General features: G+C 42.4%; 1 protein-coding gene across 11 annotated transcripts in view; it reads left to right on the top strand.

Annotated features, from left to right (window-relative positions):
- The first annotated feature begins 303 nt into the window (after positions 1-303).
- The window catches only part of LOC123508876 (longitudinals lacking protein, isoforms H/M/V-like), a 62,163-nt gene continuing 50,464 nt past the window's right edge, over positions 304-12,002 (top strand). For 9 of the 11 annotated variants that reach the window (XM_045262871.1, XM_045262877.1, XM_045262878.1 and 6 more), the window contains exons 1-4: positions 304-372; positions 1,959-2,047; positions 3,736-4,449; positions 4,864-4,953. In XM_045262871.1, coding sequence (XP_045118806.1) covers positions 1,967-2,047; positions 3,736-4,449; positions 4,864-4,953 — 885 coding nt within the window. In that variant the 5' untranslated portion in view covers positions 304-372; positions 1,959-1,966. Of the gene's footprint in view, positions 373-832; positions 1,196-1,958; positions 2,048-3,735; positions 4,450-4,863; positions 4,954-7,250; positions 9,840-12,002 lie in introns of those variants that run through there. The other 2 variants (XM_045262879.1, XM_045262872.1) reach the window with 2 other exon arrangements.

Here is a 12,002-nt window from a genome sequence, read left to right as displayed (position 1 = left end):
ATTCTTTCGTTCGTTAGTGTACGTACATTTCATTGTTCTATTCAATGCATAGCTAGAAGAATATATGACTAGGTAGATTAAAGGCAAGGGTAAGTTGAAGGCCAGAATCATTCAGCTTCAATGATGAAAGCTAGAATACAGTGAACCTTAAATCTCACAAAGTCAGTAACTCTATATCTACCTTAATTACGCTTACACGCCGTGAAAGATTTGCGTGTCATCAAAAATTAATTGTGGTGGATTCAAACCGAGCGGGGAGTGACGTAGTGCGCCCACACCTGCGCTGCCTCACCGCTACGCCCTCTCGCCCGGCGTCGGTAAACTACGTAGTGATGAGCAGGGAGGCGGTGTGATGGGGCATCGCTGACGCAAGTAAGCCTGGTTTTTTCTTGTTGGCAGTGCACTTTGTGAGTTTAAAGAGGTAGACGCTTAGTTGAGTAGGTTTGGTTACTGATCATGTGAGTGTTGGGAATGTATGGGCGGGGAGAGGGTTAGAGGAGGCGGGAAGTGGGCCGCGACCTGTATCATGGCGGCTGTGGCTCAGTGACCAACTTTGTGTATGTCGGCGTTTTTTGTGTTTCACCGGGACCTCCCTCGGGTAGTATAGATTTTTATATGCTTAGGGTGTAGCTGCAGGGAGCAGGGCCTTATGAGAGGGAGTGGTTGTCCTCCTGGGTGGCGGACAGTACATGAGAGGCGAGAAATAGCGTTGTGAGAGCAAGTCTTGCACACGGAAATGGCTGGCCCACTACCTGGACCGCTGCCGCTGCTCTCTCATGGCCCACTTTCCCCTCCCCCGCCTCTCTCTCTCTCTCTCTCTCACTCACTCACTCACTCCTCTTTCTCTCACTCGCCCTCGCGATCTCCCGCATTCCGAACGTAGGAACTCTCCTTCAGTCTCCGTGGCGGGCTGAAAAGTTGCTTTTATGTGGTGTGTGACAAGTGGGCGTCTTGGTGCAGGAGAGGTTGTGGCGGGAGGCGTGAGGGACGAGTGCTGTGTTCTTGGCCTTAGTGAATGAGTGACACGTGCAAGTGGGTCACTGACCTCTGAAAAGCATCGTTAAATATAGCAATTCGATTGTGCGTTGTAAATATGTTGGTGTGTCGATAATGCTTGCGTGTGCTGGTGAATAACTGCTGATCGTGTCTTACTGGCATCGCGGTGTTATTGCCACGGGAGCCCGCCAAACTTGAGGTAGATATGTGTTTATATTCGAGTTTTTTTTCCCGTGTTTTATCTGTCATGTTTCTTTTTATTTATATAAGAAGTAGCTCACGGAAATAGACTCTTTCCGGTTGCACCTGACTTAATATCATTCATGTCTGAACATCGTAACCGTTGACCGTTCCATTGCAGGTGTTTGTGTTTGTTGGCGATTAATGAAAGTAGACGTTGCTTGTCACTTCGTGTTTTACAGGTGCATTGTGTTTATAATTTAGTTTGAAATAGCGCATATGTAAACGTAGCCTTAATTACTCTGATAACATTGACATTGAAACACGTTTATTGTGCAGTGATAATTTCAAACCACTATTGGTTTGAATGATAGTCATAGTGATCCAGTGTGATGAAGCATCTGAAATTATGGACATTTTTTTCATTCTAGTAAAGGATAAAAAATGCAGAGGAAAGCTGCAAAGCATCAGTAATATTTCTAGTATAATGACGCATCATATAAGAGAAAGTTGTACACCAGACAGTTGAAACATTTGCAGGCATATTTTTTTTTTCTTTTATTATAAGACGCACAAGCCTCACTTACAAATTGACTTGAAGAGGAAGAGTCAACGTTCCTTTATGTCTAGTGGTATCTATACTAGATTTGTGTAAACATTGTGGTGGCATTGTGAGGTGACATGCAGGTATCAGACAATGCGAAGTAACATGTAGGAGAGTAAGCATTTAATTGTGTTGGTTCCTGTGTGTTGTACTAAATGTGGTTTTCTGGGACTTACAGATGTCATTATGGAGGACGGTCTGTTAAGTCTAAAGTGGAATAACCACAAAACGACCTTCTTCGACATCCTCAGGGTTCTAAGAGAGAAGGTAATGTATGATAACACCTAATAGTGACTAGCATTACCGTATATGTCCATGTATACATACATAAACTTTTCCTACTTGTATCTGGAATCTGTATTTTTAGTTTATTTTTTCACTCTATATCTGAAGCTACTTAATGTTAGATAGGAACTCAATACTCTTCAGGATTGAAGTACAGAGGAGGAATTCATTACATATACTTTGGATGGCAAGATAATTAGGTTTCCAGCTCTCTCCTTCCTCTTCCAACTCTCTCCCGCTCTCCCTCTATCCGACTTCTACCCTCCCTCCCCTCCGTTCCTCCTTCCTCCCTCCCAAACTCTCTCTTAGCCTCTCAACTCTCTCCTTCCCTACCACCCATTTCCTCCCAACCGGCCCCTCCCCCCACCAGATTCTCTCCTCTCTCTCTCTCTCTCTCTCTCTCTCTCTCTCTCTCTCTCTCTCTCTCTCTCTCTCTCTCTCTCTCTCTCTCTCTCTCTCTGGCCCCTCTCTCTCTCTCCCACTCTCTGGCCCCTCCTCCATTGTCTTCCTCCATTTCTCTCTCTCTCTCTCTCTCTCTCTCTCTCTCTCTCTCTCTCTCTCTCTCTCTCTTCTTCTTCTTCTTCTTCTTCTTCTTCTTCTTCTTCTTCTTCTTCTTCTTCTTCTTCTTCTTCTTCTTCTCCTCCTCCTCCTCCTCCTCCTCCTCCTCCTCCTCCTCCTCCTCCTCCTCCTCCTCCTCCTCCTCCTTTTTTCATATTAATTTCTTCATATCAACCTGTCTCATCTTTATTTCTTATTTTCAGTCTGACCTTTCTAAGAATTTAATTTTAACACACACACACACACACACACACACACACACACACACACACACACACACACACACACACACACACACACACACACACACACACACACACACACACACACACACACACACACTCACTCACTCACTCACTCACTCACTCACTCACTCTCTCTCTCTCTCTCTCTCTCTCTCTCTCTCTCTCTCTCTCTCTCTCTCTCTCTCTCGGATACATGGGTTATTTGCCTTATAAAGATGTGATATTTTTCATTTTGAAAGTTTCTGTATACATTGCTTTCTTTGTATAGGTAATTAATTGAATATTTTTCAGGTTTAACACGTTTTAGTTGAAAATTTGTCAATTTCATTAACACAAAGATGGAAGCATTCTGCCAACTTACAATCTTCAGTAATGAGTTTTATCATAAGTAGAAATAATTTCTTCACTTTCTCCAATGAATTGAGGATTCTCTCTCTCTCTCTCTCTCTCTCTCTCTCTCTCTCTCTCTCTCTCTCTCTCTCTCTCTCTCTCTCTCTCTCTCTTGAGGTCACTAGCTCTTACATGAGCAAGATGAAGTGCTTTCAGTGAACCCAGGTAGAACTAGTGTTGAAAATGTTTGTTTGTTGCTCCTATTCATTCAGTGTTGCTGGAGCTATATAGTTAATATTGTTAATTGTTTTTACTTTATGAAGGTCTGAGAGAATATTTTTAAAGTTATCAGTGTTGTTACTTCTATCATTAATTTTTATGAAGCCCATTTTATGTGTTGAGAATATTTATTTGTGTGCTTAATTCCATTGTCATTGATAAATAAGTTATGTTTTTGTTATGAGTGATGTGGCATTAGGAATCTCAGGTTATTATTTATTTTAGGTTATTAAGGCATATCATTGTTTTCTTTCTCAGGCCAACTACACAGATGCCACCATCGCGGTGGAGGGGAAGTTTTACCCCGTGCACAAACTTGTTATGAGCACATGCAGTGAATACTTTAGTGAAATATTTGAACGGACACCATGCAAATCGCCAGTGATAGTGCTCAAAGATGTGCGCAGTCAGGACATGGACGCACTGTTGGACTACATGTACTTGGGAGAGGTGAATGTGAACCAGAACGACTTAGCCTCGCTACTCAAGACCGCCGAGTGCCTCAGGATCAAGGGGCTGGCTGTGCCGGACGAGGACCCCACCAAGACCAAGAAACAGCTCCTCCCAGACGACAGAAGAGAAAGTCCGCCTCCAAAGAGAAGACGCCACGAAGACCCCACGTCCACCTCCCAGACCCTCAGGCCGACGTCACCCCCGGCCTCCAGCCCCTCCAAAAACTCGTCCACGTCGGGGACGGCTGGAGACCGGGCGGCGGCGCAACGCACATCCTCCTTACCGGGCACACAGAGTCAAGACTCCTCCCACGACTCCATTGACCCGCCGCCCATGGTTAAGGTGGAGATGGAGGAGGCGGAGGACCTGGAAGATGGCTACAGGCGGGACAACAGCTATGAGGGTGGGTCTATCAATGAGGGGGATGGCGGGGACTACGGCTCGGAGGTCTCCAAATCCGAGCATGATCCCGAGAACTATGGTGGCGGGTCATACGCGGGTCCCTCCTTACAACAAGGGGTGAGTTGCTGCACTGGTTTGTGTTTGGGGTCTCAATTGGCCAATGTTACTTCACTTCTACTTCTCTTATAAGCATGTTTCTCCCAAGGAAGTGAGGGATTAAGTATGTCCTGATCCTGTTTTGTGATGATGCAAAGAATTTTTTTAATCTGTTGTTCTAGCATTTTATAGTCTTGTTGAATAGTTGTTACGAGTATTTTGCAATAATTAGAATGCTTGATATGAAAGAATTTGGAGGAAGAAAACATGTGGAAAAAAATTTGGCATTTAATGTTTTGGTGGTGTATGATATATGGTCATTGTAAGAGAGAGAATTGGTAATAATCTAAGATCATTATTATACTTAAAATTAGTTTCCATCTTGCATACCTGCACCATCAATCCTTAAAATGACCTTGTGTTTTCTTGTGACAGGGGGATCTCCCATGGGAAGAGGGAGACTCCAGCAGCTTCCCTCCTGAAGGCTTCTCAGGAGACCATCCAGGCGGCCAGCAACCTCAAGGGGTGAGTGTGGACTGTGTGTTGCTAAGAGAGCACTTCAGGTTTAGACTCTAGGCTCACAACACTTGTACCGGGAATCACCTTAGCTGTTTCAAGAGGAGGGAATGGGGATCAGGGAGAGCTCTTGCATTGTTCATGTGCGATTGGCACCATTAGTAAGTTACTTCACTTGCACTTGAATAAGTTTAAAGTACTTTTTACCCTTTTATCATGGATTACTTTGGAAATTATCTTTTTTGTATTATGAGTTAATTAAATGAAATTTCCATTTTGTTTAGAGGCTGTAGGAAATAATGGGAGCTGTCCTATGCATATAAAAGTATATTTTCTGAAGTTAGTGATGGGGTGTGTTGTGACCTTGGAGGCGACTTACGAGGTGCTTTCTCAGTGTGTTGTTTACTCTGATGGTGGAAGCAAGGCTGATTATCTCATGTTTCAAATCGAGTGCAGTATTGTAGCAAGAATTTCACCTTGCACTTTGTTTTTCATCTCTGAGCAACAGTCCTTGCTTCCTCCCTTGGGTTGTATTTCTGTTCTCAAGTAATGTCTCCTTATAACTTGTCAGTTCAGAATGTTTCCAAATGATTCAGATAAAGTGCATATTATGGAGAATATCTGTTTAAATGTGTTATAAGGAGTCTTGCTAGTTTTCTTATTTCATTCATATACTTGGTGGAGGGTAACCATGAGTGCCACTCCTCTCAGCACTTGAGAGCCTGAGGGCAACTGTAAATTGTAGCAAGTGAGTGAGTGAGTGAGTGACACTTGTGGTGGACTTCTCATTAATCTAGTATCTTCTTTGGTGCTATTTGTACTGGGCTTGACAGTTTGTTGTGTCATCAGAGTCTTAGAAAAGAATATTAATGTGGCCTTTACAAGATATGATACAAGGGAGAGTTTCATATACTATGCTTTTTTTCATTCTTTGATTTTTCATCAGTCCAAGTAGAGTACTGTTGCTATCTTGTCTAAAATTCAACATGGATGCTAATGAAGTTTTCAAGTTGAGAAACAATGGCTACCAGTGAAAAACCTTTTTTGTTGTCCTAATTCTCATAGATTAAGCTTTATATTTGAATGGTGGCAGTGATTGTTTCTTCAGGAATCTTGTAACTTAAGGATGCATTACTGGGATGCAGGATTGAACTGCAGTATCTCAAGGAAGTGACCAAACAGACTTTTATTTTAATTGAGGACTTGCATTAGTGTAAAGGAATGTTGTTAAGGACTGAATAGACTCGACCGAGCAGTGGTGGGTGACACAATAGACTGTCAGGTGCAGTGCAAGTGTGGTGTGGGGTGCTTCCCGTCTGTTCTGTCCTGTGGTCCCTCTGCGGACCCCTATGGGTGGCGGCTCTCTGTTGTTTACCACTGTAGTTTCTCCCTACCGTTATATATTTTTGTCACCAGCTCTACGAAATTGATCCACCTCAAGTTGTGGAAACCAGTCCCCCAAAACTGAGATACATATTGGGTTTTGTTATGAGCCCCTATGTATGAACTGGCATTGAGTGATTTGGTTGTGGTGCTATATTTATTTCCATTTTATTGTTGAGGACTCGGGTAACAGAAAGCAAAGGCTAACAAAGTTGTTTGGAGGGAGTTGTAGCACTTGTCACAATTGAAGGGCAGATAGTGCAAGGCTGATGTTTTAGCATAGCTTTGGTATCAAAGGCTACCTGTCGCTGCTTGGACGTTGGCACTGCAGCATTCAAACCTGTTGACAAAAAGAATGTGGGGGGGTTTATTGGGTCACTTATGAAAGATTGTCTCATTCATCCATGCCTGTAATAACCCTTCGAAAGCAGCACGTGCTTAAGGAAATTGCATGTGGCCATGAATGTACACTGTAGACTGGTAACTATTGTGAAGACATGACGCTAAGCCTTCGATGATGAGTGGTGCTGAGACTGCGGTTTTCTCTGCAGGACGATTGGCCCAAGTTGTATGTGGAAGAACATGGGAGCGACCTGAAGCTTGTCATTTTGAGGAAGCGGTGCATCATGTGCCTCAAGAATTTCCGCAGCCAAGCAGACTTGAGTCGGCACATGCGGACTCACACAGGCGAGAAGCCCTTTCGTTGTCCTTTTTGTGACCGTGCCATGGCCCAGAAAGGAAACATGAAGGCTCATATCAAGAATGTCCACAATGAGGACGACTATCCAATATAACCAAAGAGAGCATGATCAGTGCCACCATGGTAAAGACTACATGTCTTGTATACTTACAAGATTTAAGAAACCCATTGTTGCACCATCAGCTAGAGACAAGAGAGTGACTAGCTTTGTTCTCTCCTGTAGGGGCCACCAGGCATGGTATATGGACAGCTGCTGGAGTTACTGGAGGGCACCGATGGATGCTCAGAAGATATTTTCAAGCAGTCATCCGCAAACACCATGTCTCAGGTCCTCCCAATAAACAGCTCAGGGATGGGTGGCCTAATGCAGCCGTCGTCGTTACCTTTGGAACTGGACTGCTCCATGCTGGCACCCCCTGCAGTGCAGCAGGGCAGTCAAGGCAGTCGTCCCCCAATTCGCTTCTTCTGCCCAATGTGTCCCAAAGGCTTCAGAAGCAAACTGGATATGGAGAGACACCTGCGCACACACACAGGAGAGAAACCTTTCAAATGTCCATACTGTACACACAGATCAGCTACCAAGGGAAACCTGAAAGCCCACATGAGGCATATTCACATGGACATCATCCTGCCTTTTTGATTAAGAATGGCCAGCACTGCCGATGTATTGCCACCTACAATCTGATTCATGTTGCAAGGTTTGTGCAATGGCTTGACGTGAATTATAAGAAAATTCTTCTGAAAGTGGAGGTCTTCCTATGCATTATTTGTATGAAGAATGACTGAGGTGCCATATAACAACTACAGGGATGAAACCTTAGATCTTTTGGGAGAGGGAGGGAGGAAGGGAGGGAAAGGGAAGGAAACTAGGGGCTGTGTGTTAGGTATGTATTCAGCTTGTCTGTCAAGTGTTCAGTATTGTGAGATGAGATGAAGTCTCAACATAATTGTAGCAAAGAAGTAATGGAAACATGCTGTGTGTGTGTGTGTGTGTGTGTGTGTGTGTGTGTGTGTGTGTGTGTGTGTGTGTGTGTGTGTTACTTAGCACAAAGAGGAGTGCCATAAGTAATAGATGAGTATAAGGAGATGGATTTAAGACAAGACTGATTAATCAAGGGCATTACATGTATCCCTTACTGTGATTCTAATTAAGTCTTTGATTGTAAGACAGTGCTTCTTTTATCTTGACGGCTTGTAGTGGTTGGATATGAATAGTATTTATATATCATGAATTTTGACAAGGGAATCTCAGTTCCAAATAGAAAACATTTTATATTTCATTCACTGTCAGCAAGAAAGAAAATTGTTTGAGTTATAGAATTAAGAGGGACACACCATGTTACTAATAGCTATTCATTAAGTAGAGCTCTAAGTTGTCCATCCGTTGGACATGTGCCAAAAGCAACCTAGATTTTGTTTGAAACAAGGAGTCACCATAGACAGTTCCTGAACCAGGGCAGGAAGTTATCTAGGAGATTGTGTAGTGTTGATGACATCTGAAGACTAACAGTATATAGTATGTTGGCTTGGTAATGTGTTGTGATCTGTGCACTGGGAATCTGTTACCTACTCCTCCTGGGAAGTTTGTTGTTGGTCTTGGCACCAGGAGGTAGTGCCACGTTATAAAGGGAAAAAACTTAGGTCGTGATATTTCTTGGGCATTATTTATTAGAGTAACTTACAGTACTTTAAAGTTTTAAGTTTGTTGGATTACTTTGGTATCCATCACTATATGAAGTATGCTGTGAAGCTAATGAGAAATATTTGGACAGTTGGAAGGACATTAAGGAAAAGGATATTCAGATGCACTAGACTGACTTGAAATGGAAATGACGAGCCTGTAGGAAGTAGTGGGACTTTTTAATTTTTTATTTATTTATTTAATTTTTTTTGCGGTAATCCTATAAGAGTGGAATTCTCATCTGTATTTATATAGAAAGTCTTGTGAGCTTGAATACGTTTTTTATGTTCTTTCACTTTTATGATACGTATTTGAATTTTTATATGTTTTATTTGTATGTGTTGTACCTGGCGATGCAGAAATGTTACTAACAGGAACATTATGATAAGATTATGAACGTGAGTGAATCATGACCAGTGTTGTCATCATTAGATTGGATTATGATTCATTTATTTGATGGAATTCCAATCACTTTTTTTTCCCCATGTTTATGCTTTTTATGCATATTTTGACTTAATTTTGTGTTCTTTTTCAACAGTTTGCGCACACACATACAATTGTATACGTCCGAGCTATTCTGTGTCATATTGTCTCTCAAGTTCCTAATGTTTAAATGTGTAGTAGAGTGAAGCAGTGTGTGTGTGTGTGTGTGTGTGTGTGTGTGTGTGTGTGTGTGTGTGTGTGTGTGTGTGTGTGTGTGTGAGTGAGTGAGTGAGAGTGAGTGAGTGAGAGGTAGATAGATAGAACACAATTAGATGGACACAGCATTGATTGTTGAGAGAGAGAGAGAGAGAGAGAGAGAGAGAGAGAGAGAGAGAGAGAGAGAGAGAGAGAGAGAGAGAGAGAGAGAGAGAGAGAGAGAATCGTAGTATTTGAATATTAATTACCCATGGTATTTAGTGTGTGTGTGTGTGTGTGTGTGTGTGTGTGTGTGTGTGTGTGTGTGTGTGTGTGTGTGTGTGTGTTTTGCGTGCTAGGAGGCACAGATAGTTACCTACGCTTGTTTCTTAGGAGCTTGTAACTTTGTGAATCACTGTGATGGTAGGTACAGTAGTATCATTATTATTGTACGTAACTCTTTAAGTCAGACCAGTCTATTGCAATTTTTTTTAAAGTAAACAATTAAATATATTCGTCTTTGTAATAACCCAAAAATATTAAATGCCAAGTATATTTTAATGGAGCATTCTGAAATAAAATTCCTTTAATAATGAAGGAATGCATACAAAAGGTTAAGATAATGATCAAGATGCTGAAATATAAAAAGAAGTAGCTAAAAATGCACTCTTGTTTGTCAGTCATTAGTGAGTGCAAGCTTATGATATTCTGAAAATTGTCTTTAAGCCATTCCTTGGAAAATGAATTGATTGAGTGACGATGAGCCATGTAGGACAATAGAATGACCTCAAGAGTGCTGGAGTGTATTAGCGAATGAAACTCGGATGGAACTACAAAAATTCTTAAGAGAAGGAGTGCATTGGGGTGTCTGGGGAAAACACACACACACACACACACACACACACTTCCTTCCTTCAATTTACTATTGGGAGATAGTTTCGTCTCAGTATTATGGAACTGTACAGAAGACTTGAGGCAGGATGACTGGTTTACGAGGTGCCTTGAAGGAGTGGCAAGGTGCAGGACGCGGGGCAGGACAGTGTGTTTCTGACCCTGTACGAAATATTGATTAGAGAGAGAGAGAGAGAGAGAGAGAGAGGAGGGTGGAGCGGGATGTCCTTATCTCCATTCAATCTCCCTAGTTCCACGCAGATTACTGATATGAAATGAAAAAAAAAATAATAATAACCTTGACTTAATCCTTATCAAACGCCTCAAGTCTATGTTAAAAAGTCGCAAGCTCATGTTATTTGATTTTATATTCTATCTTATTGACCTTTATTGTGCTTTATGGAAGTACTGCCGATAAGGAATCGATATGTAGTTGAGGGACTGAATGACTGTAAAAGTAGATGATACATTAGTAATAGTTTATCTTGACGGTGATCTGAGCTGCCTTCTGTTAAACTATTCATTTCGTGTGTGGTAAACTTTAGATTTTCCGTGTATTCATGCTTAAGTCCGTCTTTAAGTGGTTAGTAAGCGAACTGAGAGAGAGAGAGAGAGAGAGAGAGAGAGAGAGAGAGAGAGAGAGTACAGCTAACTGATCATAACTTACCTCTTCCTGACTTATTTTCTCGTCATAGACATTATTTACAGTATTGACTACCTGACGCGAGACTTGCATTAGATGGTGTTACTACTACTACTTCTACCACCTTTGCATTAGTTCGTAAGCACACACTTTATTCTCCTTCCCTCCTTCCTTCCTTTTCCTTTTCTTTTCTTTTCTTTCCTAACCATTCCTTCCCTTTCCTTTCCTTCCCTTTCCTTTCCTTCCCTTTCCTTTCCTTTCCTTTCCTTTCCTTTCCTTCCTTTCCTTTCCTTTCCTTTCCTTTCCTTCCCTTCCCTTCCCTTCCCTTCCCTTCCCTTCCCTTCCCTTAATTTACGAACTTTTTTAATGTATTGGCGTGGGAAAATGTCAAGGTAGCAAGAAAGATCGAGGTTTATTCTGGAACCTGAATTATTACCATCCAGTGGCGTCTATGGTCAAGTGTCACTGAAATTTGTGACGTTACAGAGTTAATACAGGTTTTATGTTTAAAGAGCAGAGGGTGGAAGACAGTGGTGTATGGCTTAATAGTGGGAGGTAGGTGGGTCAGAGTTGAGAGGTTGAGGCGTAGCTTAAAGTTTGGCTTAATGGGAATGAATGAAGTAAACAAGGTGAAGAGGAGTTATTTCATGCGTCAGTCTTGAATCATTCTCTGACTCCTGCTTGACTGGCGCCTCGTTAAGGACTCCAATGAAACTGATATACGGTTAATTCCAGCATACGTCCTCCCCAAAATTGTGATATATATCCTAAAGCACCTTGAAGCTGTTTGGCAAATGGCTTGTTGATTAAAAAGTGCATTAGAAAAAAATATTAGAACATCGATTCACTTCATTCATGTTGTCCAAGTTACTGGCTGATGTTGGTGTTTGTATTAATGACTTGAGGAGGTTCGGGAGCGTTGGCAGAACTGAGGTAGCCTGTTCTCTTTGTAGGCGACGCAGTGTGTGTGGGCGGGGTGGCGGGTGGTCTGCGAGGACACTGTGCCGGTGGCTGAGGCGGCGCCGGGAGTGATGCGATGCCACATATGTTCTGTGGTGTGCACGTCCCACAGTGAACTGCGGCGCCACGTAATGACGCACACGGGGGAGAAGCCGTTTTCATGCCAATACTGTGGTCATCGC

The sequence above is a fragment of the Portunus trituberculatus genome, chromosome 25, assembly GCF_017591435.1.
Source record: "Portunus trituberculatus isolate SZX2019 chromosome 25, ASM1759143v1, whole genome shotgun sequence".
Classification (NCBI taxonomy): domain Eukaryota; kingdom Metazoa; phylum Arthropoda; class Malacostraca; order Decapoda; family Portunidae; genus Portunus; species Portunus trituberculatus.
This window is presented reverse-complemented; position numbering and strand designations above follow the sequence as displayed.